This window comes from Aspergillus sclerotioniger (genome assembly GCF_003184525.1).
Source record: "Aspergillus sclerotioniger CBS 115572 chromosome Unknown BO94scaffold_5, whole genome shotgun sequence".
Classification (NCBI taxonomy): Eukaryota; Fungi; Ascomycota; class Eurotiomycetes; order Eurotiales; family Aspergillaceae; genus Aspergillus; species Aspergillus sclerotioniger.
Window position 1 is genome coordinate 99,587 of NW_020290995.1, and position 26,543 is coordinate 126,129.

Here is a 26,543-nt window from a genome sequence, read left to right on the forward strand (position 1 = left end):
GGCGTAACTCACGTGGAATGCCAACCTCTAAGAGGTTTTCCTCCTTCTTCTTACTGTATCTGGAATTACATAAAATGATGGCTTCGCACGCGTTTTCTTCATTTGTTTTAGATTATGGAGGCGTCGTCTAGTGTTTGATGTGGTCCCTTTTTACAATATAGTAGGCGGGTTCGGGTTTGCTGTAGCGTCTGCCTTAAGGAGATATGTAGAAAGGAATCCGGACAAGAATGGAAATTCTTCGATTTCTCTATGAAAGAAAAGTACCCAGTTTGAGCCAAGTGCCAAATAATAATAAATAAATATAGCAACACCCAACATAAGTACAAGTCGAACTCCCACCAGTACCTCAGTTCGTTGGGGCTGAGAACCCCCAAACCGTGCCTATATTGAAGTTCTTCACGACTGCTCGTCCCTCGGGCCCAGTAACCCATGCCGCGAAGTCTTTGGCTAGGTTAGAAGCCTGCGCTTGAGCACTGATCACCAAATGAGCAGGGATGGGGGGGATCTCATCTGGGGCATCCTCGCTGCTTTTGTATATTATAAACCTAGAACCAAGAGCAGTCTGGCCCATGAATTGAAAGAAGCTCCGCTCCGTTAGGGTGTACATGTTCAAATTTCCGGCGGTAGCGAGGTCCATCTCTTGATCAGTCATTACGGTCTCCTGGTACCAGTTGGGGGAGTGGATCATCCACTGATAGATTGATCGGGTTTGTTAGATGGATGCGTGGAAGAGGCGATGGGGTAGCTTACTGGTCTGACTTGGTTCCACAAGTCGGACTCAATGGCCTTGATGGCTGAGTCCCCGGATCGACCGAGAAACATCATTTCGCAGGTGGGGTTCCTTTCTCCTGCTGTGACTAAGTCCGCTAGCATTGTGGTTATGTGGGATTCCGGGTCCAGCCCAGCTGGGTTGGAGGGTGGTCCCACGAGAAGAACATGGTCGTTGAAGAGATAATGCATAGGATATAGAACGGTGTCTGTGCTGCCGGCGGCTGTTTCCGCTTCAGGGCGGGTGGGGAGTACGTGGCTGGCGATTACGATATCGACTTTGCCGTTTTGCAAGGACTCAATAAGCTTGGCTGAGGTGTTCAAGTTCCAGGCCACATTGAAGGGATCGGGGGAGATTGAGGCGTGGAAGTCGATAAATCCAAGAGCAAGAGCTTTGGAAGGGTTAGGTGACCTGAAAGGGGAATTGGGTTTATGTATTGACGTACATCGCAACACGCCGCACCACGGGGTTTCTGCAATCCCAATGGAGAGAATGGGATTTGATGGAATGTGATTGGCAATCTGTTCCTTCGTCTGAGAGATGGTCAGGTTACTATGGAGCAGCTCCCAATTTCTCTCCCCACGGTCAAATCTGTAGAGCTCTCCCTTGCTGTTCACTCGGTAAGCATCATCTCCGACTGCAAGATGAACATTATCCGTGTTCATGTCGCGTTGGTTCCAAATCATGCCTCCACAATGTTCATAAATTGACCCGTTCTCATGGCGTGCAAAAAGCCCTGCACGACCGGCGGCAATTTGGACAATGGGGAACACCCCAACCAGCTGCCACTGTTGTTGCCCATAAAGCTGGGAGACAAACCCTTGCTTGTCGAGTTTGAACAGAGAATTGTCGTCTGTGGCAATCGCAGTGGCATTCTTGTCATCGAGGATCTTCCACTTTCCCTTCTTGAGATACGAAATTGTCCCATCTTCGGCAAGTTGGTAAATAGAATTCTGGACCATGACCAGGTCCTTCGTCTGAGTATCACCGCCCCGAACTCTCCATTCGTCAGGGGCTCCAAAGTCGTGACACGACAATAAGTGCTCCTGTTCCTGCCATCGCCAAGTGATGTCACCCCATACCCACATCTTGGTCAAGGTGTCAAGCCGCTTCCACTTATGTTCCTTATATTCGTAGACCTCACCATTTGCCCGACGGATGAAAGGTCCATTGCCGACGATCTGTCTGTTGCTCTCATCCTGACCTAAGGTCACCCAGTTTATGGAGTATGCACTGTACATTTTAACCGTTCCATTTGTACGAAGCAGATAACAGCTCCCACCGCCCACGGCGATTTGGTCATAAGTCATGTTGGCTCAATTGAAGATGATTCGGATAGAGAGAAATGAGAAATGAGGAATGGATGGTGTATTTGGTGGTTTGAAGGAAGGAGATCAAAGGGATGGGGGCACGATTTTTGACACAGGAGGGTCAGAAGGTTAGCACAGCCTATTTATAGAGCCTTATTCCACGGTGCACGTGTCCAAAATTGCATCATCATCATCAGGCAGTGCCCCTTTCGAGCCCTCAGCCCTTGTGATACAGCGGGAGCCGCCATCCTATCAGCTTGCTGTTCGGCCATATTCGACGCGAGTCACTGCATCGCTGGTTTAAATGAGCCCCTCGTTGGTGCCAACCATTTGGAGTAGGCGCTGCAATCAACCAGCGTAGAAATGAGGCAGAAAGAGCCCAGTGGGTCTGAGCGCTTTGTTGCTCACCTACCACAGTCTTCTTCCTCCTATCTTGTTCTGCCGCAGGCCAATGTTAGGCATTGTCAAACCTACTACCACGTAGACCAATGAAGATATGTTCTTTCCGACTACTAGAACAGAAAATAGAACTTGCGGAGTAGCAGGAGCCGCCGCCGCCGCTCAACGTGAGGTCAAGTGGTGAGGTGTTTAAGGGGGGAGTGATCATCTGAGATATATGATGGCACTCGAGTTCATTCTTGATGGTAGACGATGAACGGGGATAAAACCGACAATAATGAGGTTGAAGGCCGCACGAAGCATAGAGAAAAAGCCAGGACGAGGAAATAGTAGCTGCTAGGAGGGCGAGGCATAGAAGTTTGTCCAGAGCCAATGGCAAGATGCTCCATATAGCCATTCTCGGTCGGCGCGTGCAAACTGCAAACACCTTTGATTCCTTCTTCATTTCCTCATTACAGCTGCTTTTTCGAGCATCTCATGCCATGCTCCTGAAACCATCATGCTTTGATTAGCTTACCACAAAATATACCCAAATTTCTATCCGTGTCGTGAAACTCTACCTCATCGCAATCATGAGCGAGTCCGTGCTTGTTTCGCGTATCGACGCGTCCGACGAAAGCCTAACGCGAATGCAATGCAATGCAATGCAATGCGATACAATAATCCCACGACGCAACGATGTCCATCCCTCGAGCCTTCATCCCTCAGCTTCAGCCTAGAAGACACATCAGTCTCATCCAAGCTCCTCCATTTCAATCAACAAAATATCGCACCTTCACCCAGATACCACTGAGCGCCACCTACCAAACCGCAACACCCCGCCCAATAACCCACGCATTTGACCCAGCCACACCACCATCACCACCTACACCCACTGCATTCAGCTTCCTACACCCATCCAACCTCACCCACCCCGACTACAAGCACACCATCACCATCACCCCACCCGATCTCAAAGTCCCCTGGCCAACCTCCCTCCCCTGCGCCCTTCAATCCCGCTACTGGCGCGAAGCCGAACACGCAGCAACAGACTATCTACATACCATCTTCTCATCATCTCATCCCAACACCCAGCCCGAAGAGAAATACATCACCGCCATATCCGACGCAGCAGTCTCCTACGCCATCAACCTCCTCCCACTAGGCGACTTAGCCCGCACAAAGCTCCTCACTAGAGCCCTCGTCCTCGCATTCCTCCACGATGACACAGCCGATAAACCAAACGGAGATAGAAACTCTCATCTTCTCATTCCCACACCAGAAACCAATACCCCAGACCCAAAAACCACAGCATTTACACTCCTCTCCCAGGACATCCTAGCCGAGTCTCCATCCCAGGGACACACCCTCCTCCAAGGCATTCTCTCCTGGGGTTCTACATCCCAACACAAACAACCAACAGCATTTACCTCATTAGAGACATACATCCCCCCCGCACTATCGGATTTCGGAGCGGGGCTTATTCTCCGCACCGTTGAATTCTCACTCAACCTTCCCCCTTTTTCCCCAAAGGAGAGAGAAAAAATTAGGGTGTTGGAAGATCTCTGTGCGCGACATATGCTCCTCACTAATGATTTGTATTCGTATGCTAAGGAGGTGATTGCCGAGGCGGGGGGTGGGGAGAAGGTATTGAATGCGGTGAGGGTGGTGAAGGAATCCATGGGTGTTAGTGATGAATTAGCGAAGAGGATGGTGAGGATGGTTATTTGGGATTTGGAGGGGAGGATGGATGGGGAGTATATACGGCTGGAAAGGGGACACGGGATAAGTGAGGCGGGGTTGAGGTATGCGCGCGCGATGATTGTTGCGGCAGCAGGGAATATGTTTTTTTCGGCGACCTGTGGGAGATATGCCCGTGTTGTCGAGGGGTCGAAGTTGTAGTTATTCTGTGGTTATGGTTTATGTAGAGTGTACACACAGCATACAACGAAATATATGTGTTCTGCGGAGTATACGAACTGTGGGAGTCTAGAATGCTACGCAGGTACACCCCGCCAATCCCACCCCGCCAAGCCCAACTTTGGTAGCTAATCCCAACCCGGCTAGCTAGATTACACGGACAGTCGCGTACGAAACCCCTTCATCCCTTCCTTCCCCTCTTCACCATCTCAACTTCATCCAACGCCCCAGCATCTGCTATCATGTCGGCAGACACATCCTCCCCAATGATTCCCGTCATCTTTTATCTTTCAACACCTTGCTCACTTTTCTCCAGCCGTTATGACTGTATACTGTTTGTTCCTGGATTATCCATTATCCACGATCCTTCCGATTAGCGTGGAAACTAGCCTACATGCATACAGAGTACAGAGTAGTATAACGTTTCTCTATTATCTAGGCAATGGTATTAAACCCCAGCCACGACAAGTCCCTTGAAATTAATCACCCCCTTGCGAGTGTCGATTGCTGTACGCCTCTTGATACCGAAACCGAGTGGATGCCGATTACCATGTTGTTGCAGACTTGAGTCGAGTGGACTGGATTCGGGCTCGGGGTTTTGTGTGGTGCAGCGTGGGGTCGTTGTCCTACATACTTTCTTTCTTTCCGTATTGGAAGTTTGGTATGGATAGGTACATCTTGTGGGGATGGGGGATCAACGGTAGCTATCCTGGTTATTCCAGTAGAGTGTATCGTGCTGGACTTCCGGACCAGTGGCTCCGAATTCCCACCCGAGTTTTAGTTTCGTCCATTGCATTAGATGGCTGGCGATTTTTAGGTGGCCGACGTCGGTTGGGTGTTCTTGGGGATCGATGTCGTTGTGTTGAAGGATGCCTTTGGTGCCGAAGTAGTGTACGAATCCGTCGTTTTGGAAGTGTTGGCAGACGCGCTGGATTTCGGAGACGTAGAATGGGGATTGGATGTAGGTGTCGTCGGAGCGGGTGAAGTTGCCCCAGAGGGACTGTTCATTGATTAGTGAGTGGTTGGTTGGATTGTGTAGATGGGGGTATGTACCATGATGACTATCTGTGCGTTTGGATATGTGTCGTGTACACTGTTCACCAGGTCAACGTAGCTGTCATAGAAGGTTGAGCCGGGGATGTTGTTTTGAGGCCGGCGGTCGTTTGTACCCAGGTCTATGACAACTAGATCTGCTGGGGGACGGGAGCTAAAGTTCCATTTCTCGGGATGGTCTCCGTAGGTAGCGTTTGCGCGTACACCTGCGTCAGAGGCGTAGAACCATTGATGTGTCTGATTGGTTAGATGTATTTTCTGCAGGGTGTGGAAAACCAACCATGCCCCGTGCCTTATCCGCATAGCACTCTTGGTCCGTCAAGCAGATTCCGGGATATGCCTATCGTGGTTAGATGGGAATGCAAAGCGATCGAGAAGACATACGGTGATCGAGTATTCGACATCCCCTAGGCCGGCGGCAAAGTTGTACGCCCATGACGAAAGCCCCTCATAAGTGGCATATTGTCCCGATGCGAAGCTATTGATGTTAGTACTGGAAGCACGGGGGGTAATTGTACTCACGAGTCACCGATGATTTCCACCGTCTTGTTGTATGCAGGGACTACAACTAGTTTTGAGCCAGAAGCGACAGACACGCTGGACAATTGAACTGTACGATTGATCAGTTAGGCATCATCGTGAGGATTGATAAACTTATCCATAGCCCCAATTCGTGACTAACCACGGTTAGTAAAAACACTTGATGGGATAGAACGCACTTACCTCGCATTTCGAACGTGTGGTTGGTGGACAGGTTTAACCCCGGGGTCCATGATCCAGCAAATTGGTATGTCGCGTTCGCAGTTACGTTCGAGAATTCCCAGTCCAAACCACCGATTCTATCCAGTCAGAAGTAGTACCAATATCTCGGCATTAGGGACTTACCGATAAGCCAAAAGTACCCCTTTGCTTGTCTGTGGACCGAAGCTCAAAGCAAGCTATTCCATGTCAATGATGATATTCAGTGTCCACATACTCGGAATCGTACCTGATCGCCGGTAAACCCAAGCTTGATGCCCGGAAGTCTATATCCGTCAGTCGTGATATAATTGTCACCGAACTCGTATTAAAACCTACGACCACCCTAGCGGACGACTCGGTTAGCACCCCACGTCAAAAACATGAATATATTCTGGGTATAAGTCTCACAAGAAACATAATTACTATCCCACCTCCCCTTGTACGATATCTCCGATGCATTCGGCCCATAACTCCGCCAGGAGCCATCCTCCAGCGAAATACTCGGAGCCTGCCCAGGATACGGATCTTCTCGAACCTGGCCATTCTGCAGAATGGTGGCCGAGGCCTGCAGAACCCATGAGAGCAAATAGAATAGAGAGAGTCGCATCGTTTCTGTTGTTTACCTTCGGTTGTGCTGCGCGGATGTGTGGAAAGGAGGGCCAATTCTTAAGTCTGCGGTGAAATGATGACTATTTCCTTGCGTAAATTTGCTTCTGCTATCCAGCATAGTTTGTGGCTCTGGACAATAGAACTTACCGACGAAGTAATGATCGGCCCGAGACCCACCCTTGCTTGCCGATCAGGGGACAGATCGATCGATCGGGTTGTGGTGGTCAAAAGCAGGGTAAGGTTTCTTCATGCAATGCAGATTAACTGGTAGAATTAAATGCAGGGCCAACTGTTGCAGGAAGCATTGAAAGAAGGCACTAGGGACTCTATGACCACATCATACGAGTGGTCCCCATGGTTGGAACGAACAAGGTTGCGGGAAGGCAGGAAAAACATCGGAAAGTCAATCCACCATATTAAGATTGCGGAATTTCTTTGTGGAGACGCAGAAGCAAAAGGCATCCAATTAGTCAAGTGATTGACAGGCATTTTCATCATCCATGGTGTGCTGAAAAATACATTTGAGCAGCAGCTGGTGCCCGTTGCATGAGATTGGAAATCCCATTCGAAAGGCGGAATTCTCGAATTATGAAGCACGGTCGGTCAGAACGTAGATGATCATGCCTTTCTGCTGTCACTCCCGATAGCATCGACAGTCCTGGCTGATAAACCACATGGTTATCGTTACTAGATTGTCTGTCGTATGATGAAATGGACTCTCACTTTAGTATTCCATTTCGATAGTTTTATCGACAAGTCATTATTGAGGACGTGGTAAGAACCTTTCAATATCGTCATTTCCAGTGATGCGGCCATCTCTAAAGCCCAGTGCTGCATTTTTTAACGGAGAACCTGGAGTACTCATCCATGAAGTGTCTGAATAAACGCAGAATACAAGAAGTTCCTTGATAAAATTGATGGACGCTCCGACTTGGATTGGTATAGACGAAGATGAGAAAATTGCGGAACATCCAGGTAGTGGTGAGTATGGTTAAACTAAATCCTTGCCGTCGGTTATTCTGAGCCGATATCAACCAGGGGGTGGGTCTAAATGGTGTCGAGTATGGAGTAGTCGCCGATAGGCGTGGGATCAATGACATCAGCGTTGACTAGCTGATGCCATCTGTTTAGCAGTTTTTGGTTATTGCAAGGGCTAAACCCAGATATTCTTCCGATTTTCGACTGGGGTTAGGCTGACATTCTTGTCCTAGGAATGCTGTCAGTCCAGCCATCCGAGTGAGATGGCGTGATGGAACGGCTTCATTGAATGCGCTTACCGTTTGTTTGTTAGGTTGGGGAAGAGAAACAGGGGATCAAACCTCCAGGCTCCAACATCTCATCTTCAAGCGGGATTAGATGACTAAATCGAAAAGGGCCTAGGCTAACGGCTAAAATCTCACCTATCAAGCTGCGATTGATGGATACGAGAGATAGCGCTGGAAGAGTCATCTCCGCCGACGGAGTCCGGAGATAACACTCACGTGCTGACGAGCTATTTGTCTCGACCCAGGAAACATAACTGCCGGTTTCCTCGATCTTCGTCAGCCTGCTACCCAACAACTCAATTGCATTGTACATCATGGTTCGCAGACTTGCATTGGTGACATCTCCTACGCAATCACCGATACCATCACTAGCCATGGCATATACCGTTCGCCCCAATTCTGTGTCGATGAACATCCATCCCAGACCGCTCGTTCTAGCCACAGCAACAGACGAGGCCAAGATTACGACAATCTATGCAGACCTGTTAATTCCAGGCGACGGAGAGCCCTTGCGCAATGCTGCCCTGGTGATCAGCGACAAGGTCATCGCCTTCGTTGGACCCGCAGCCGATATCCCCAAGAAATTCCTCCGGGCCACCCAATCAAGCCATCGAGTCCCTGTGTTGATGCCTGGCCTATGGGACTGTCATATGCACTTTGGCGGCGACGATGACTACTACAACGATTATACCTCTGGCCTGGCCACTCACCCAGCCGCGTCCGGCGCTCGACTAGCCCGAGGATGCTGGGAGGGATTGCAGGCCGGTTATACCTCGTACCGCGATTTGGCTGGATATGGGTGCGAAGTGGCCAAAGCTATCGATGACGGAACCATCGTTGGGCCGAATGTATACTCGTCTGGAGCTGCGATCAGCCAGACAGCGGGGCACGGAGATATCTTCGCTCTTCCAGCTGGCGAGGTGCTAGGAAACTATGGAGTGACGAACCCGCGCCCGGGATACTGGGGAGCTGGGCAGCTATGCATTGCCGATGGTCTCGATGAGGTCCGACGAGCGGTACGGCTACAGCTCCGTCGTGGAGCGAAGGTTATCAAGGTCATGGGCTCTGGAGGAGTCATGTCGCGTGACGATAATCCCAACTTTGCGCAATTCTCCCCAGAAGAGCTCAAGGTGATGGTGGACGAGGCCGCACGACAGAATCGCATTGTCTCTGCACACGTGCATGGCAAGGCAGGCATTATGGCTGCCATCCACGCAGGATGCAAGAGTTTGGAACATGTGTCGTATGCAGACGAAGAGGTATATGAACTCATGAAGGAAAAGGGAGTTCTGTTCGTGGGCACGCGGGCGGTCATTGAGCTCCTTCTGGCTAGCAATGGCGAGGGATTGGTTAAGGAGTCCTGGGCCAAGGTGCAGGCCCTCGCGGGTGCGCATCTGAAGGCTTATCAAGGAGCCGTTAAGGCGGGGGTCACCATGGCCCTAGGTACCGATACTGCTCCCGGGGGCCCTACTACGCTTGAATTGCAGTTTGCTGTCGAGAAAGGAGGCATGACCCCACTGGAGGCCATTCGAGCGGCAACTGCGAATGCTCCACTGTCGGTTGGCCCACAAGCACCTTTGACCGGCCAGCTTCGAGAGGGTTATGAGGCTGATGTGATCGCATTGGAGGAGAATCCGTTGGATGACATCAAGGTTTTCCAGGACTCGAAGGTGATCACCCACGTCTGGAAAGGAGGTAAACTCTTCAAAGGCCCGGGTGTTGGTCCATGGGGAGAAGACAGCAAGAACCCTTTTGCGTAGCCCGACGATCTGTACTTTATCTCATCATTAGCAGTAATCTAGAAGGATACCGATTAAGATCATTGCAAGTATCATGTCGTCCAAGCGCCAGAGATCAGGTCAAGTAACACTGGGTCGAGGTTTCAGGGGTTTACCTGTGCGCAGAACGGATTCCGCTGAAAAGACACCGGATTAGCGAGACATATTTCTATAGTAAATAGAACAGTGACTTACTAAGAAACACTAGCACCTCACCAGATACTTCATGCCTCTACTGGCACCCCACAGTTAGGAGATTATGTCGGAATCTCACTGTGGGTGCAGGTATCGGGTGGTTTCGGAGGCTAAATCGGACGCGGCTACTCTAGGGGCGGGGCGGCTAGATCCGGGGAAAACATTAGTGAGCTGGCAGATAGAAGCGATGGCAACATTTGAATGGGAAAAAGTGAAAAAGGCTGGCCATCCCATATGATAGCGGCTGCCGATGATACAACTCCAAGGTGACTTTCACGATGGTGTGAAGCATATTTCATTGACAGCAACAAGACTATGGTCTCTCAGGCGTGAAGAAGGGCCCGATACGAGCTGAAGGCTAAAGTCTTGTCGGAGTGGAATCTGGAAGCAGTGGAATCAGACCCACTTACTTACACGCTGATGGATATGGATCTTTTATTCTGGGTGCCCTGATGATTGGGATGATATCATAGGCCCGAGAGTCATCAAATACCTTTCCTACTAAAATAGAAGACGTTTCATGTACTATCAGCATGTTCATTGATGTCTAGGCAGGTCTCAGGCAGGTCAAGAGGATGTGCAATATTCAATACTCCATTCATCGAATGTACATGGGTATATGGTACTGGAGTAAATGATGCAGATGTCCCTGGTATGAGAAGGTATCCGGCGTCCAATATGCCAACCCCGCGTTCCTTGATATCCTATGATATAGAAAGAAAGGGGCTCTATAATGGCGGCTTATATGCATCTAGGGAGTAAACATCTGAACCCCTACCCCAATACTGATAACCCCCGCAGCAATCGCTATTGGGACAGAGGTCAAATTTTCGTGACGTCGTCTTTGGAAGGCATAGTTCAACATGGCGACACCGAAGAACAACCACGACGCGGGCGACCTCGCCAGCTTGATACGTTCTATACGGAAGTAAAGTCAGTCGCGCTTTCTTTGTATTCAGGCTGGTGAATCGTTTACCGCAAGCAGATTGGAATCTCAATTCGGGCAAGAAAAACAAAACGAGAACCACGGTATGGATGACGGTAGCGGTAGATGCGAGCCCTGAACAGAGGATTGTTAATTCCGGCCATGGGATTTAGTGACACGAGGTAAGGATGAACATACAGATGGTGAATGCCGCTGCTGTTGTTTCCTGCCAGTCATCAATAATATCCTCCCGAATGGCGCGGTGAAGGCACAGGCCAGCCTCATTCCCAAAGTCGCTTTGCAGATGGTTCAACGATGCAGCACGGAGCTCAGACCCCCGGCCTAGCTGCCAACAGCTGGCCAATTTTTCTGCGAGCTCGGGGGATGCATCGTATCTTTTGACGAGGACTCGCGCGATGTAGGCACGGACTGCGTCCGGGCCAGCAGTGTCGGGAGGGAAGTTCGGAGCCATGGCGTTCAAGAGGAACCCAGGGGGTGAGGGGAAGTGAGAATATGGATGGCGTTGGAGGTGAGGTGATTTCGAACGGCTTATATGGTCGCTAACCCGATTGGAGGCTGCGTCGGGGCGCAATGATAAGCGGGTGCCTCTCGGCCAGTCGGGGGCCAGCAGAAAGCTTAGCGTGGATTAGCGTGGTTGCATTGTGGGCGCATTTGGCCTGGCGGGTACGCGTCTACGTCACTCGTTGGCTCAATCAACTATGGAGATATCTTGGTACTTGCTGGACAAGATGGGCGGACCTGTATCAATCTTCCAGGAGAGGTTGATTGGACTTTTTTTGTGTTACTGGGGAAGATAGATTCAACTAGAAAGGCTTCTTACGAATTGAAGATATAGATTGGTCTGTCAAACGCGATGAGCCAAAGGGCGCCCGTCAAAGAAGAAAGCAAGAGGTTTTCGAACTTGCTCGCAGACTCCACGAGAGCTTCAACGATTGCTTCCACTGGCCATATGGAGCATATTTGTCAAACCTACACCGACCTTTGACTTTCTGGAATAGGATGGTCGGCCGGGAGGCGATTGTTAAGGACACCGGTGGCCTGATCCGTTTCCATCCCCGTTACTCGTTTTCTGACCTCGAAGAAGCCGCCACTGTCCTCGCCTACGGGTCTTTTCTGGAGTGGAAACGAGAAAAGGAGTCCCATGACCATATCCAAAAGTACGACCACCTTGTTGCTTTTGTCACGATTGGGTTGAATGGAATCACCGCTTTGGTCGATTTGAACCCTCGACTCAGAGAGGAAGAGGAAAACTTTCGCATCAAGGAAATCTCAGTCGCTCAACTGACGTTTGTCCCTCCAACTGCAGAGAAGAAAGGCAGTTGGAAGTGCACCGCGATCTTAATGTCCAATGTGTTTAACATACCGTACGGATCGGGTTGCATATTCTATATTCATAAAAAGGACCAGGAAAGGTTTCGGCCTTTTTCCACGGCACTGGGCGAAAGGCCAAAGTTCATCCGTGTGACCATGTCTATGAGCATCTCGGAGAGCGGAGCAAAGAGACAGGTTGATGCTATAAACCGCCTTTGCGGTGTAGTGCATGATAATGAACTTGGATACTTGAACAAGTGGCGGCCACTCCTGCTAAACCAGCACTCCGGTGTGAGGAAGGTTAATGATTTGGCTACCGAGCATGGTCTTAAGCCAGATACGGTCACTTCAGCCATTGATCATATTGTCTCGCACGGTAGCCTTGACTGGTCTGAAGACAAAAGGGAGTGCCTTCGAAACTGTGCCTCCTTTCCGGGACGTGCGATACTTATCCAGGGTTTTCCCGGAGCCGGAAAGACATTTCTGATAGTTGGAATGAGCAGTGTCTATCTAAGCCTCGGTATCCAGGTTCTTTCACGGCTCCTAGCCACTATGCGGCCGATGCGATCTGTACCACTATAGAGAACTTTAGTTCGCAAGTGGGTCACGAAATGATTCCTCTGCGTGTCTACCGTCCAGGATCGGAAGAATATACCTGGAAAAATTCAGGTTCACCAGCAGTCAAGGAAAGACCTACCACCCCAGACGAGAGCTCAAACGACTCTGATGTGGCGGTACAGATGCTCATGCTTCAGATCGCTGAATCCATCGTCAGTGAGAACCGATTGAAACACTACGCACTGCCGAAATTCTCACTTGAAGCAAAGGTAGTTGCCGTCGCAAAAGATGCAGAGAGGACTGGTCTCAAACTGATAGCCACCTATCCCCCGGAAGAGAAAGTCAAGACTTCTCAGGCTTATCCCAGACCGGGCAATATTGGAGGCGGTAATCACGAAGCCAAGGGTGTTGATATGTTCGCAGAGGTCTGAGGATTCCTCAAAATGATGAAGGAGACTCCATTCCGTTACTGGGAAAAGAAATACAGCAACAAAGCAATGTTCGCTTTTGCAAAAGTCGTCGCGCATGTGGTTCAGCAGGCGAATTTACTCGTTTGCACAAACAATACTGCTGGGTCTCCCATCGTGGCCTCCAACTTCGGTCGAAATGCCAAATCAATCATCCTTATCAGAGACGAAGTCCCCAAGGAAGTAGAACTGAACAGTTGGATTCCCATTGCCTGCCTCCGTTCTGGAGCAAAGGTCATCGGCATGGTGATTAGTGGAGACCTCGAGCAACCCCAGCCCACGGTTCTCTCAGCCCAGGACGACCCAGTATATAATGGATTTGCCCTCCAACTACAGTTATCATTTTTCCGTCGAGCGACAAAAATGAACCACCCCGTTACGAAACTCACCGAGCAACGAAGATTCCGCGATGCTTTCGTCGGATGGTTAAATAAGAGGATTTACAACTCCATGATGAAAAGCCATGTTTCCACCCAAGGCCTGACTATTGACCCCAGATGGGACGCGATGGTCAGAGACCTCTATGACCTCAACTATCCACTAGACACAGGCAACATTGTGCTAAGCATCGAAGGTAGCGAGGCTTTCGTTGACCCGCATAGCAAGTCTCGTCTCAATCATAACATCCTCTACGCCGTGATATCCCTGATTCTCTGCTGCATGGAATCAACCGCTTATCTCCCGACCGAGATAACCGTGATTTGTCTTTACAAAGCTCAGAAGGTCCTTTACCTACAGGCACTACACAAGCTCATCCAGGCGAACGTTCTACGTTTCGACGCACTCCCCTGCATAGAAACCGCCGACAGCATACAAGGCAAGGAGAACCGAGTGATCATCGTCGACTGGGTCGTCTCATCCGCGTCAAAGAAGTCAGATCTTGGCTTCACTATTGACGATAGCCGCGGCAACGTCGCCCAGTCCCGCATGCGCGAGGTCATGGTGAACATCGTTCCGTCGACCATCGGCAGCGACGCTTTGAGTACCAATGATCAGGAGCGGAATGGGCCTCGTCGTGATCTCAAGAAGAAAAAGCTGCCCTACCTCTGCGAATATGTCCAGTATGCAGCGGCACATAGAATGATCATTGAAGTCTCCAAGGGTAAGTAGCCCGTCCATAATTCTACACAAACACCCCACTAACATGATCTTATCAGACCGCGTGTACGACCATCTTCACCCTGAAGTGAGGTGTTTCGATGCGGAAGAACTTGAGGAGCCCAAGAACGGGTCTGTCTCTGGAGTTCCGATTGACCTCGATTCTCTCCATGAAGTGTTTGATCGCGAGCAGACCGTACCCGTCTCTAAGATCTAATTGAGCTCTGAGTAGTGTTTCTTTTTCGTCTGGTTTCTTTTTTCTTCTTACTTCTTTTTATGTCATATCTTCAGGTGCAGTTCGAGGATTAGCATTTCCCATAGTCTAGTTTAGTGATCAGTCTCAGGTGGCTGCGTTAATGAAGTCCGAATTGCAGTACAGTATAACATGGCGTAGAATCGTAACGTCTAGGCATTTTCAGTGAGTCTCTAGTCGTCAGGCGATAATGTGGTACTAATTGTGGTGCTTTTTGTTTTCTTTCCATTGTTTTCTATTCAGCTTTTAGGCGATGATGGGATGGAACAAGTCATTTTCTACGATTGAGGCATGGTACGTAGTGAAGAATGTTATTTAATCGCGCAACATCGATAGATATTGCTGCAATAGATTGTATTAGAGATGTAGCAAGACAAGATCAGATAAACCAAGGTAAAGTCACAGAAAGATACAATATGTAGACACAAGTCTGTTATAGGATCCAAGCCTCAATGGTGAATTATATATGGCAAGCCCAGTGCCTTGTTGCGACAGTAGTCAAACTGTCGTGGAGCTTAGCCTCGTCACCTCGTTCGTCGGTCACACGATCAGTCATCCAAGTTGGCGTCGCTTAGACAGCGATGGCCATGGCAGCGGCAGCAACAGCACCGCCCAGGGCGAAGTTGCAGCGGTCCATGGGGGCAGCACCGGTGAAGAGGGAGGGAGTGGCAGAGGCGGAAGCGGAGGGAGTGGCAGAGCCGCTGGGGGTGGTGGAGGCGGAGGAGGCGGGGATGACGGGGCTGGAGCTGGTGGAAGCGGCAGCGCTCTCGGTGGTGCTCTCGGTGGTGGCGGCGGCAGCGGTGGTGACAGCCTCAGTAGCAGAGGAAGCAGCGGAAGCGGCGGAGGTAGCGGAGGAGGCCTCAGAGGTAGCGCTGGACTTGGGGGAGGAGTTGGCAACGTCCTTGTAGGCGTCGACACCCTTCTGGATGGCGTCGGTGATACCGGAGGCCAGGGAGCTGGCGATGCTGGACAGAGAAGACGGGACCTTGGAGGTGATGGCATCGGCCAGGTTCTTGGAAGCAGTGTACTGCTCCTCGAGCTGGGAGTAGACCTTGCCTCCGGCACCAGCAGAGACGAAGTTATCCTTCTTCGCAATCAGATCACTGATGGTGGTCTGGACCTCCTTGGTGACATCCTGGACAGGGCCGGTGATGGTGAGAGCATCGGTGGAGCTGAGCTCAGAAGCCTTGTTGACAGTGCTCACACCAGAGGTGATCTCCGAGACCAAGGAGCTGGAGGCCGACTCGACCTTGCTGGGATCGCCACCGGAGTAGGCCTTGATGGCGGAGTCGAGAGACTGGACCTGGGTCTGGATCTGGGACAGGACGTCGGTGATGGAGGAGGCATCGCGCTCGACGACGGTGGGGGTGGCCATGACACTGGTGGCCAGCATAGTGAACAGGGCAGTGGTGAACTTCATTTTGGCGACGTAAACGACGGTGAATGAATAGATATTAAGGGAGTAAAAGCGAAAATAGATGAAAGACCGGAAGACTGAACGAATGCTTGAGGCTGAGACTGGCTCTGATGAATTGCTACCTGAAGGCCGTGGATGAGCCTCTATATATACACGAGGAAGCAGAGGGAACTCACATGGAGGGTATACGGTGGCCGAGGACAAACTGTGGACCAGGGGAAGGTTTGCCTGCAATTCTGGGGTCGGTGGGTCCTGGACCAAGATGTTGACCCCGATGAATGAGAACAAATGGGTTCGTGCCTGGGACGTGCTCCAAGGATCGTCCTTGTGGTATTTGTTCTGGGCCAATGCCTTTGATTGCAGGGCCGGTGCTCTTTTCCCTCTTTCAGTGTGGCCGGAACCTTGAAGGCTTCCCGGATTGTTCTGGCACGTCCTGCCCAAGTTGTCGCCATCGGCTGGGATGATCCTAATGGAACCATAGCAGCAGTAGCAGCAGGAGCAGATGGAAGCGCGGAGAAAGCGCACCTGACTTGATTAACAAAGGACTGTTCGTGAGAAGCAATTAATTTGACTTCGTTGGTTGGCGACCAGGCCGTTGTGGCGTTGTGATGACCTTTTTACCTGGCCCGCCCCCGGATTCTCATTTGCTTAGGACTAGGGAATTAATGGCATGGCTGCTAAGAACTGGACTGCAGTGCGTCGGCAAATTCAGGGTCCGAGGGGGAAAGTGAGACATACGAGCAGCGTAGCGAGGGAGAACCTGGTGGTGAGTGGGTTTAGCGGGTGCAACCCTACGGACACTAGGCCGGTACCCCGCACTGGTCCGACTCATTTTCGAGCCTTCTCGTTGGGCGAAACGACTTTTCCCCGGCGATCCTCTACACCACGCCCCAATTCGGAAAGACCTCCGCGATCGCCCGACCCCACCATGACCACTTTTACCACTTTTACCACTTTTACCACTTTGATCAAGTCCCGTCTTTTTGCCAGCACGCCTTGATCCGTCTAGACCGATTGATGCGACGCCTGGATATTACTCTGGCACCTCAGGAATTGCCTCAACCTCACTCAGGAGCCTCTCTTCAGCACAATTTTCAGCAAAGCTGCTTGATATCCCTTTTCCGCTACGCCTTCAAGATTGCGTGATCTTTCGGACCGGGCGGACAGCAACAACAACTTGCCTGCAGGCGTAGGGATGGCTCTGCGTTACAGCGGTTTTGAAATTAGTGGCACGCTTTCTTTGCTAGCCTGGTTTAGCTATCCGATCCCGTACCTGGCATGTGCTGACTTTTGAGCTCTGCTAGTAGACAGATGCCTTCGGACCGCGCCCAGCCACTTGGGTGGTTTTCATTGGCATAATCACTATAATAAGATTTATGACGGAGATTATTACAAAGAATAAAATATAATATCGCTCGCCTATTGATTGAATGGGGCCAAATGAGATCATGCAAGGCCTGTGGACTCGACTCACGGTGTGACAATGAGGACCTCGGATTTCACCATCCCTCTGCAACGGTCTAATCCAATGAGACGCTCATCCCGTCTTCCACTCCCTCCTCTGGTGCTGAGTGGCAACGGTCATGCTTAGCTTGCCTACTATCTACCCTGGCATAGACTATGAACAAGCACCGCTGTGAACAGAAACTGAGCTCCGAGATCCGCTCATCCATGTGTGACACCATGACACGGGATCTGAGACGCCACAGGTCATTGTAGTGTTGGTACGATGGAGCCCCAACGGGCCAGTGCTGGGGATTTGAGTAAAATTTCGGACATGAGGTGTTCACCCCCGGACGATGACCGTGCTTTTCATTACCCTTTGGTCGCGGAACTGGGAAGCCGTCGACCCATCGGTAGCGGGCTACACCCTGGTCTAGTCCATATTTGGCTTGTGGCCAACTTGGCTTGACATCTTTGACCCCTTCCAATCCGCACATCAGCTTTGGACTGGATGATCCGGGCTCAAAGCGACCCAATCCAGGCGCCTCTCGTGGGCGGCGGAGAAAAAGCCCGCATCCTTTGCTCAAGTGGACTCGCATGATGTATCTTTGACGGCAGAACAGTATTTCAACGTTCTTCTTCAAGACTGCAATGATTATGAGCTTTTGCTGTCACAGAATAATGGGCGAGATGCAGCAATTCCATAGTCATTGACTACGGTGTAAGATGTGATGTTTCATCTAGCTAGATCTGCAGTTATTTTTCGACGTCTGCCAGGCTGAATGCTTCCTCTTAGTTCTTCTACCCGTACAGCCTCTGATGTCTGTTGTGGCATCCAGCGTCTCATAATGGAAGATCATAACCCCACTGGATCACTTCCGCATTTGACTCGTTCTCAATAGTGGGTTCCCGTTCAATTAGAATTTGGGTTAACATTTGACTTTTAGATTTGGAGGCAAGAAAGGTTTAACAACAAGGCTCAGTTTGGAAGGTTAGAAGCGAAACAATCATCCATTTCTTAGAGCGTGTTCTATTCCAGGAAGCAGAGCCTCATCTAGATTTGCCTCTATGTGTGATCATATTCATTCACATTGGTCCATCCAGCTGTTGGAGACTCGTGGATTCGGATCCGACGATCGTCATCTATAGAACCAGAAATAGACTTCCCAACAGCCCAGATCCCTTTCGTCCTGTTTTCAGGCACATTCTGTCCATCCAGGCGACCAGTCTTTATTCCATGCAAAAGGGTAAAATCTACCCTGCATATTTAACCGCTTACTCAGACCTGATACTTATTTATTAGTCGTATAAATACGCCTCTCGATTTGTGCTTTTTGTGCTTTTTGCCTCCTCTCAATACACGATTATCCAAACTCCCCGTTTACTGGAGTGTAGGTTAAGTAGTTGTTCCTTATAATGTACGTGCTCATTTCTCCAGTCAGGTACGAATGAGAAAGCGACATCGACCTATTGTTGATCCTGGTAGTTATTGGCAAGGCGTCGTATGTGATGTTATAACTCCGCCGTAATGAATACTAGGTCCAGGCCTGCGGACAGCCTTCGGTCGTCCACAGTCCAAGGGGTTGCGAAGCGCCTCAGTAAGCATCACACAACACGTTTACAAAAGCATGTAGCTCAAGATAATCTGAACAGCCGTGAAGGGCCCAAATAAGCATATCAAAAGACATAATGAAGTGCAAGAGCTTTATCAATCACTTCTAAAAAACCCAAAAAAACAATTTAAAGCACAGTACTTAATCCAGAACTCCAGCCTGAATCTACGTAGAAACACAATCTGAATATATACTGGGGAGGTTCCCCCCTCTCCATAAAGGTGTAAGCGGTGTGTACTGGCAATGTATAACAAGTCATAGAACAAGTGAACTGAAGAGCTACTATCAGGCAACAGAATTAGCTTGAAACACCAGACTAATAAGAAGCTGTAGCTAAATCTAGAACTGTATGTGACAGAAGTAAATCGGCTTGGTTAGACTCAGCACATCATCAACTTTACTGATATCTCGCATACTCTGTGTCGCATTTCCTATGGATATATATGAGAAGATACTGACATGTGGGAGCAATGGGATGGACCTAGAGATTTAAATGAACCCATGTGTAGTAGTACCTCCGTAGTGAGGCTATGAATATATATATTTCACCTCTAAACTCCAGTACTTATCTGCACAAACCGGCAATAGACTCCACAAGGTTGATTCCGATCAAAATGTAAGATACTAGGACCAGATGACGTCGGACTAAAAGGAGGACATCCTGATATTTGTTCAATGATATCCCCGACCTTCTGTGTTCTCGCGGCCATTTCCGTTCTCGACCCAAATAGGCTTAGTGTCTGACCCCACCGTATACTTCCCCTCTCTACCATCTTTCGCTCACGGTTGTTCCTGCATCACAGTTAATTAGCTACGCGCTAAAAAGACCATCAATCTAGCCCAGACTTTGAGGACATGGCATCTACAATGGCAGGCCGGGATAAAATCCCTAAACTGCCCCATCGTGGGAAAGGAGCTGCCATAGGTCATGCAGGTAACGGCGGTGGCGCCCAGAACACTGTCACTTGTGACAAGATGGCATCTTCACAAGCTGGCCCTGATAAAAGGAAGTCTACGAATAGATTCAGAGGCAAGAATATCAGACAGACAAGTGACTGCGCATCCCGTCTCCAGCTTGCACAACGCGACAGTTATTCCGCTGAGACATTACCGACTGGGTACAGGTAAGTGCTTCACTTGGTCTATAAGTAGTAAGCGCATGATGCTAATAAGATAGACCATTAAATAGACCTTTCAGGCCCAAGACATCTATCGTTCATTCCTGTCCAGAGCTTTCAGCTGCTCAAATGGAAGAGTTTCTCGCAACTGGCCTGGCAATGATCGATGATTCACCTGACACACGACGGATATTCGTTGAAGATTTGGCCACTGAGTCTGGACTTCATAAAGTACGGCAAATCGTCGAAACTGATTTTGCAACGTCTTACAGCGTTTTGATGCCGATGTTCGATACACACTGTGTTTTATTCCTTCGTCTGGTCTCTCACGACGTAATATTGTCGTCACTTATACTTGAGAAGGCTGTGGGAACGATATACAATGTTATCTACGGGCCAGGAGGTAAAAGGGGCATTGCCTTCTTTGCACGAATGACAGACTTTTTGACCCAGATTGGAGCTGATGGATCACGGAGCGAGATGCTACTTCTGGTTTCGAAAGCACTTCTTAGTACTATAACCTTGAACCAGGAGGCTGCTATACAAGCCGGCCTCAAAGGGATCGTTGACAAACTCTACAGTTGTTATCATGCCCAGAACCCGAAGCCTGACGTTGGTGACCGCGACCTCCAGTTAGCGCATGTGAACATACTCAAGATCAGGGAGATTCTCTCTATGGGAGACGCAATCTCTGCCTTAAATATTGACAGAGCCGCGACTACACCCACGCAACATTTCCCCGAGTTTGTCGTTGATCTCCCCGGAAAATTGTCCGAGCTCGGCCCTAGACATGATAACGACCATTCCGCCATTTCACGTATTGAGATCCTACCTACAATTTCCGAAATCCTCAGCGATGATGACCGACCCGAGTTTCTTCCCGCACGATGCTCAGCTGATACCCCCTTTCCACATCATGAAAGAGGCATTCGTCGACTCCTCGATACTCAGTTCCGTCTTCTGAGAGAGGATACATCCGGTGTGCTCCGTGAAAGTATTAGGTTGATAATAAGTACGTGGGGGCTTATTGTTCACGGCTCCGATTGGCGACTGAAGCGCAAGTTTCTCCGCGAGAACAGTCCAACACCAATTCGAGTGTACTCGGGGGCCGAGGTCTACGGAATACGATCAGAATTTAGGGGAGTGGAAGTGGACATAGAATTTGACCAGCTACATCGACTCAAGCAGATGAGCCTGGCAAAGCGAAAGCAATGGTGGATCGATTCAAAAGCTTTGAGAAAGGGCGGAACACTGTTGGCCCTGCTGGATGCAGAAGATCCGGATGACGCATCTGCAATTTTCCTACTTGTATCGAAAAGGGAGATTAGCTATGTCGACAATGCCAAGCAGAGCCCCCTGAAGCCTAATCGTGTCAGCGACGTCGTCAGCGATGCCAACAGAGCGATGGTCACACTGACGCTAGCGAATCCAACTGATTCGCGGGGCTTGCAAAGACTTATTTCATTCTCAACGAATAGGCCCTTTGCAAGACCCCTAATACTTGTTGAATTTCCTGCCGTGCCATATAACTCTTTTGAGGGAGTTTTACGATGCCTACAAATATTGCACGAACATCCAGAACGCATGCCATTTTCTGCATGGCTAGCTCCTAGTGTGGATAACATTGAGCTGAACGAGGCCCTAGAGAGCAGCCCCAACACCAACAGTATCAGTATACCGCCTCCGGAATATCTTCAATCTGGGATAAATCTTGATCTTTCTTGCCTTTCCCGTTGCAAAGAAAGCAGCGCCAATATACCTAATCAACTGTTGTCTATGTCTCTCTACCAGGACCCACGGGCATTAGCAACACAACTATCAAAAGAAACCGCTTTAGACGAAGGCCAAGCGGATGCACTGGTTTGGTCTCTTAGGCGCAAGATTGCGCTGATTCAAGGCCCTCCAGGGACTGGAAAGTCGTACGTTGGACTGCAGCTCGCCCGATGCCTGTTGCATAACAAATGCCTACTGGACTTGGGACCAATATTATGCGTGTAAGTGAAGGTTGTCTGCGTTGCGTTGCATTGACTTACTCATGAATCCCAGGTGTTACACTGCCCATGCATTGGATCAGTTTCTTGATGGCCTTCTGAATTCGGGAATTTCCAATATCATAAGGATTGGCCCGCGGAGTGCATCTCCACATATCGAGGCCTTGTCTTTAGACGTGAAGAAGCAGGAACCGGGACCCCGAATCCGAGGCCTTCCAAGGATAAGGGACGAATCACGAGGAAAGCTGGTTGTACTGGGTGGCAGGATTCAGGAGCTGCTCCGAACTGCAGAGGGCGGCAACCTCAGTCTTGTTCTCAGACTTTTGAAGAGAAAGTTCCCTATTCAAGCGAGAAGCATGGTTTCTGAATCTACTACTGAAGGAGAAACTGGCGCAATAAAGAAGTGGGCTTCCGGAGACGCCCCTGGTGATGGGAGCGATGGCCATTCTAAGCGTTCTATTGATCAACTACTTCAGGTGGACATTTGGACGCTGAAGACCTCGGAGCGGATTAATCTTCTAAATTACTGGCAGGAGACGGCTTTGGCAGAGCTTACGCAACAACTTTCAGCTCTTCTACGCGCCCATTCAGTGGAAAAGCAATGGCTTACCTCATCCTACAATCTGTCCGACTTGCAACGGCTGAATGAGTCTCAAGTGGTCGGTGTAACCACCACTCAATTAGCCAATAACGCCGATCTGCTACGTAATCTTCATGCCAAGGTGCTCATATGCGAAGAGGCTGCAGAAGTTTTAGAGTCGCATGTTCTGACTGCGTTGATACCTTCGATCCAGCATGCCATACTAATTGGGGATCACCTACAACTGCGCCCTCGGATCTCAAACCTCAAGCTGTCAATGGAATCAGATGGCCCAGGGCTGAAGCACAACCTTGATGAGTCACTCTTTGAGCGGCTTGCCAACTATCGGTCTGGGGAGGTGAGACCGAATAGCACGGAGATGCAGACTAATCCGGAGTACTCCTTCCCTGTCATGCAATTAAGCCATCAACGACGGATGCATCCGTCAATCTCGAGCCTTGTCCGGGAGACTTTATACCCAAAGCTTCAAGATCATGCGACAACGGCTTCATATCCTGATATCCCCGGTCTTGAGCGAAGATTGTTCTGGCTGGACCATCGCCATGCAGAGGATCTCACTGACCCCGCAGAGCCAATGCAAAGCAAGACAAACACCTGGGAGATCGGCATGGTAACCGCGCTGGTGAGGTATCTCTGTCAGCAGGGAAAGTATGGACCGGGTGAAATTGCCATTCTGACGCCATACGTTGGGCAGCTGAGGATGCTCAAGGATGTGCTGGGAAAGGAAATGGCATTGATCATCAGCGAGACAGACTCGGACGCCTTGAACGAGTCGGAAGAGCTAGAAATGCAAGAAGGGCCTGCCATGAATGGGAAGGGCAGATGGTACACTAGGCAAGACAATACCCGAAAGGGGTGCCTACTGGATGTGCTCCGATTAGCCACAGTAGACAACTTCCAGGTAAGCATCTCATCCAATGCAGTGGTAGCTCTGACAGTATCTTTAGGGTGAAGAAGCCAGTATAATCATCGTTTCTCTCGTTCGCAGCAACCGATATCAAAATTGCGGCTTCCTCAAAATGCCAAACCGGATCAACGTTCTACTGAGGTGAGTGACCTGCCTATTAGGGTATATTAATGCTAAGCGGTTTATAGTCGTGCGAAGCATGGTATGTACATAGTCGGCGATGCAAGTACAGCCTCAACCGCACCGATGTGGTCATCGGTCATCCAACTGCTAGAAAAGGGCGCAAATATTGGTCCAAAGCTCGAGCTCCGTTGCGATCGTCATCCGAATAACCGGTTTCATGTCTCCTGTCCGAATGATTTCTCCATACACGCGCCTGAAGGAGGGTGCGCGGAGACGTGTCGACTACGGCTGAACTGCGGACACATCTGCATGGTGAAATGCCATTCAGAGAGGCAGCACAAAGCAGTAAGGTGCATGGAGTTATGTACCCGAATGAAGGAGTGTGGTCACGCATGCCCTAGAAAATGTCATGAACCATGTGGAGAATGTATGGAGATGCTTTACAATGTTCTCCTCCCGTGTGGGCATAGAACCGAGCGTGTTGAATGCAAGCGCATGGGCAATCTTGAAACGGTACGATGCACACAGCATGTTGTCCGCACAATGAACCGTTGTGGCCACACAATCAAGATACGCTGCTTCGAGAACAGCGACACCATGAGATGCTCCAGCCGATGCGATAGTCCCCTGCTTTGTGGTCATAATTGTCGGAATCTATGCTGGCAATGCCGACATGGGGAGGGTGATTCCTACCATGTTGACCATGGCCCTTGCCAAAGTCCATGTGGGAGACCATTCTCAACTTGCTCACATGCCTGTCGCCAACCATGTCATGCAGGCACTGCGTGTCGACCTTGTGGCCTGGCCTGCGAAGTGCGTTGTAGACATAGCCGCTGTGCAAATAAATGCAGTGAGCCGTGTCCCCCATGCGCAGAGCCATGTGGGTGGGGGTGCAAGCACCAAAAACGGTGTAATCTACCATGTGCCGTGCCTTGTAGCAACCTTCCCTGCAGTTTAAGATGTGAGAAGAAACTCCCTTGTGGGCATCAATGCCCTGGACTTTGCGGAGAAAGGTGTCCAAAGTCTCAGTATTGCCGAGATTGCTGTGGACAGGATATTCTCGAGCGGTTTGTCGACGTGCTCGATTTCAGGACATACAAGGAAATCGACGTCGATAAGGAACCATTGATCTTTCTCTCATGTGGCCACTTCTACATCGCATCCTCCCTGGATGGTATAATGGAGATATCGCACCACTATGAGATAGAGCCGTCGACGCGTAAACTGATCGCCCCAAAGACGACCTACCGAGTCCTGGATTCCGGGCGCCCTAAAGGGTGTCCAGACTGCCGCACACCCCTCCGCGATATTGATCGCTATAATCGGATTACCAAGCAGTCATTCCTCGATGAAGCAACGAAAAGATTTGCCATTCATGCAAATACAACGTTTGGGAATCTGGTGGGGGAGGTTGGCAAGCATGAGAGGGATATGGAGGGCGAAAGGGCCAAGTTCGTCCGGAACTGGTCGCAGAAAGCAGTCGAAAAAAATGATGTCAATCAGGTCAAACTCTCAGTTGACGCCTATCGCAGAAGTGGAAACAGACTCCTTAAGCGGATCAAAGACTTTACTAAATCTGTGGCTAAATCCGAACAACCATTTGGGAGGGTGAACAGTATCTTTGCGTCTGCAGCGGCGAGAGGACGTGCCATGCCTGCTACCTCCTTTCAATTCAACGAGTCGGATATTCAGACGGGGTTTCAATCACGCGGCCATGTTCTTAACCTGCGACTCAACTGGCTTCTTTTATTGGATTTGCATGGAATCTGCAGCAACAAGACCATTGACCCAGGCATCCGGGATACTCTTGGACAAGTGGTCAGGGCCCAGATCCCGAGCCTTCTGATCAAATGTCTAGGTTTAGCGAGCTACTGCCAGGAAGCCAGATTCCTGCAACAGGAAGTTGAATCCCGTATCTATCATGTCCAATTCTCGATGCTATCTCTTAGCAATTTCCAAGCACAGGGTAGCCCGGTTCATGGGGCTACCGAGGCCTTGATTCGTGCAAAGGCGCTCGAGGATTTGGAAGCTTGTGATCAGATGTGTTTGCGTCACGAGAGGATTCTGTGGTCGTTGCGCGAGGACATTGGCCGAGCAAGGATACTGGTCAAAGGTGGGACATTCTACAGCTCCGTGACCACGGAAGAGAGACGCCAGGTCTATGAGGCCATGGCGTTGCAGTTCAGTGGGACCGGCCATTGGTACTACTGTGAAAACAATCATCCGGTAAGACCCACCCTTTGATGCCCGTCAACTACTAACGCAGTCCAGTTTACGGTGGGAGAGTGCGGCATGCCGATGGAGGAAGCTCGCTGCCCGCAGTGTGACGCGCCAGTGGGCGGGATCAATCATCAGCCTGCACCGGGGACTCGTAGAGCAGATGACATGGATGTGGAGTTTGGTTCTGACCTGCGAGAGCCAGAGTTTGATGGTGTTTATTGAACCGGGTGTTATTTGCGCTGGATACTTGAGACTAGCATAATAGTGGTATAGCAGGATAGTGGTATAGCAGGAAAATGATAAACGTTGCGGTCTCTAGCAGAGGATGGATTGTGTCGCAGCGGGGGATTCTGCCCTCCGTCAATTTCGTGATATGCAGATGGATGCGATGCGGTATTTTCAGACATATACACGTCACGCCGCCATGGCGAGCGCCATGATAGATGCATCCAAGCCGGT

At 50.0% G+C, this 26,543-nt stretch overlaps 10 protein-coding genes across 10 annotated transcripts; 5 read left to right on the forward strand and 5 right to left on the reverse strand.

The window, feature by feature from the left end:
• Window positions 1–236: 236 nt before the first annotated feature.
• Window positions 237–2,179, reverse strand: BO94DRAFT_531874 (uncharacterized protein). Its single transcript, XM_025610997.1, has 3 exons — window positions 1,215–2,179; window positions 751–1,160; window positions 237–691 (listed from the first exon to the last, which is right to left on the reverse strand). Exons 1-3 carry the CDS (start codon window positions 2,077–2,079, stop codon window positions 347–349), a joined length of 1,620 nt encoding a protein of 539 aa, XP_025470642.1. The 5' UTR covers window positions 2,080–2,179; the 3' UTR covers window positions 237–346.
• An 871-nt stretch (window positions 2,180–3,050) lies between these two features.
• Window positions 3,051–4,383, forward strand: BO94DRAFT_563440 (uncharacterized protein; the record flags this gene model as incomplete). Its single annotated transcript, XM_025614360.1, has 2 exons — window positions 3,051–3,158; window positions 3,262–4,383. The coding sequence occupies 2 exons, from the start codon at window positions 3,051–3,053 to the stop codon at window positions 4,357–4,359; spliced, it is 1,206 nt and encodes a 401-aa protein (XP_025470643.1). The 3' UTR covers window positions 4,360–4,383.
• A 529-nt stretch (window positions 4,384–4,912) lies between these two features.
• BO94DRAFT_312167 (SGNH/GDSL hydrolase family protein) lies at window positions 4,913–6,917 on the reverse strand. Its single transcript, XM_025606831.1, has 11 exons — window positions 6,580–6,917; window positions 6,508–6,514; window positions 6,419–6,455; window positions 6,316–6,368; window positions 6,154–6,269; window positions 6,096–6,107; window positions 5,953–6,040; window positions 5,815–5,908; window positions 5,711–5,770; window positions 5,431–5,667; window positions 4,913–5,377 (listed from the first exon to the last, which is right to left on the reverse strand). Exons 1-11 carry the CDS (start codon window positions 6,776–6,778, stop codon window positions 5,072–5,074), a joined length of 1,209 nt encoding a protein of 402 aa, XP_025470644.1. The 5' UTR covers window positions 6,779–6,917; the 3' UTR covers window positions 4,913–5,071.
• A 1,404-nt stretch (window positions 6,918–8,321) lies between these two features.
• BO94DRAFT_531879 (amidohydrolase family protein) lies at window positions 8,322–9,960 on the forward strand. The gene has a single exon (XM_025610998.1). It carries the CDS (start codon window positions 8,360–8,362, stop codon window positions 9,803–9,805), a length of 1,446 nt encoding a protein of 481 aa, XP_025470645.1. The 5' UTR covers window positions 8,322–8,359; the 3' UTR covers window positions 9,806–9,960.
• A 573-nt stretch (window positions 9,961–10,533) lies between these two features.
• On the reverse strand, window positions 10,534–11,462 carry BO94DRAFT_509818 (uncharacterized protein). The gene is made up of 3 exons (XM_025609713.1): window positions 11,142–11,462; window positions 10,995–11,078; window positions 10,534–10,936 (listed from the first exon to the last, which is right to left on the reverse strand). Exons 1-3 carry the CDS (start codon window positions 11,413–11,415, stop codon window positions 10,770–10,772), a joined length of 525 nt encoding a protein of 174 aa, XP_025470646.1. The 5' UTR covers window positions 11,416–11,462; the 3' UTR covers window positions 10,534–10,769.
• Window positions 11,463–11,551: 89 nt separating this feature from the next.
• Window positions 11,552–13,067, forward strand: BO94DRAFT_312272 (uncharacterized protein). Its single transcript, XM_025606832.1, has one exon. The coding sequence runs from the start codon at window positions 11,964–11,966 to the stop codon at window positions 12,855–12,857; it is 894 nt and encodes a 297-aa protein (XP_025470647.1). The 5' UTR covers window positions 11,552–11,963; the 3' UTR covers window positions 12,858–13,067.
• Window positions 13,068–13,330: 263 nt separating this feature from the next.
• Window positions 13,331–14,615, forward strand: BO94DRAFT_582311 (uncharacterized protein; the record flags this gene model as incomplete). Its single annotated transcript, XM_025615470.1, has 2 exons — window positions 13,331–14,402; window positions 14,458–14,615. The coding sequence occupies 2 exons, from the start codon at window positions 13,331–13,333 to the stop codon at window positions 14,613–14,615; spliced, it is 1,230 nt and encodes a 409-aa protein (XP_025470648.1).
• A 607-nt stretch (window positions 14,616–15,222) lies between these two features.
• BO94DRAFT_543178 (cell wall mannoprotein 1 family protein) lies at window positions 15,223–16,071 on the reverse strand (the record flags this gene model as incomplete). Its single annotated transcript, XM_025613124.1, has 1 exon — window positions 15,223–16,071. The coding sequence occupies one exon, from the start codon at window positions 16,069–16,071 to the stop codon at window positions 15,223–15,225; it is 849 nt and encodes a 282-aa protein (XP_025470649.1).
• Window positions 16,072–17,401: 1,330 nt separating this feature from the next.
• Window positions 17,402–18,343, reverse strand: BO94DRAFT_312292 (uncharacterized protein). Its single transcript, XM_025606833.1, has one exon. The coding sequence runs from the start codon at window positions 18,108–18,110 to the stop codon at window positions 17,589–17,591; it is 522 nt and encodes a 173-aa protein (XP_025470650.1). The 5' UTR covers window positions 18,111–18,343; the 3' UTR covers window positions 17,402–17,588.
• Window positions 18,344–20,401: 2,058 nt separating this feature from the next.
• Window positions 20,402–26,306, forward strand: BO94DRAFT_563445 (uncharacterized protein; the record flags this gene model as incomplete). The annotated part of the gene is made up of 5 exons (XM_025614361.1): window positions 20,402–22,236; window positions 22,289–23,735; window positions 23,782–23,882; window positions 23,930–26,090; window positions 26,136–26,306. 5 exons carry the CDS (start codon window positions 20,402–20,404, stop codon window positions 26,304–26,306), a joined length of 5,715 nt encoding a protein of 1,904 aa, XP_025470651.1.
• Window positions 26,307–26,543: the final 237 nt, after the last annotated feature.

What these genes read in the sequence shown, in the direction of transcription:
- BO94DRAFT_312167 (XM_025606831.1), bottom strand. Translation starts at nt 6,778, where the DNA reads ATGCGACTCTCTCTATTCTATTTGCTCTCATGGGTTCTGCAGGCCTCG. An exon ending in TTGGGTTTACCGGCGATCAG is followed by an intron (nt 6,369 to 6,418) that starts GTACGATTCCGA and finishes GACATGGAATAG; the next exon opens with CTTGCTTTGAGCTTCGGTCC. An exon ending in ACGCACAGATAGTCATCATG is followed by an intron (nt 5,378 to 5,430) that starts GTACATACCCCC and finishes ATCAATGAACAG; the next exon opens with TCCCTCTGGGGCAACTTCAC.
- BO94DRAFT_312292 (XM_025606833.1), bottom strand. Translation starts at nt 18,110, where the DNA reads ATGCGAGTCCACTTGAGCAAAGGATGCGGGCTTTTTCTCCGCCGCCCA.
- BO94DRAFT_531874 (XM_025610997.1), bottom strand. Translation starts at nt 2,079, where the DNA reads ATGACTTATGACCAAATCGCCGTGGGCGGTGGGAGCTGTTATCTGCTT. An exon ending in GTGGTGCGGCGTGTTGCGAT is followed by an intron (nt 1,161 to 1,214) that starts GTACGTCAATAC and finishes ACCCTTCCAAAG; the next exon opens with CTCTTGCTCTTGGATTTATC. An exon ending in TGTGGAACCAAGTCAGACCA is followed by an intron (nt 692 to 750) that starts GTAAGCTACCCC and finishes TCAATCTATCAG; the next exon opens with TGGATGATCCACTCCCCCAA.
- BO94DRAFT_312272 (XM_025606832.1), top strand. Translation starts at nt 11,964, where the DNA reads ATGGTCGGCCGGGAGGCGATTGTTAAGGACACCGGTGGCCTGATCCGT.
- BO94DRAFT_531879 (XM_025610998.1), top strand. Translation starts at nt 8,360, where the DNA reads ATGGTTCGCAGACTTGCATTGGTGACATCTCCTACGCAATCACCGATA.
- BO94DRAFT_509818 (XM_025609713.1), bottom strand. Translation starts at nt 11,415, where the DNA reads ATGGCTCCGAACTTCCCTCCCGACACTGCTGGCCCGGACGCAGTCCGT. An exon ending in AGCAGCGGCATTCACCATCT is followed by an intron (nt 11,079 to 11,141) that starts GTATGTTCATCC and finishes TCCTCTGTTCAG; the next exon opens with GGCTCGCATCTACCGCTACC. An exon ending in GAGATTCCAATCTGCTTGCG is followed by an intron (nt 10,937 to 10,994) that starts GTAAACGATTCA and finishes ACTTCCGTATAG; the next exon opens with AACGTATCAAGCTGGCGAGG.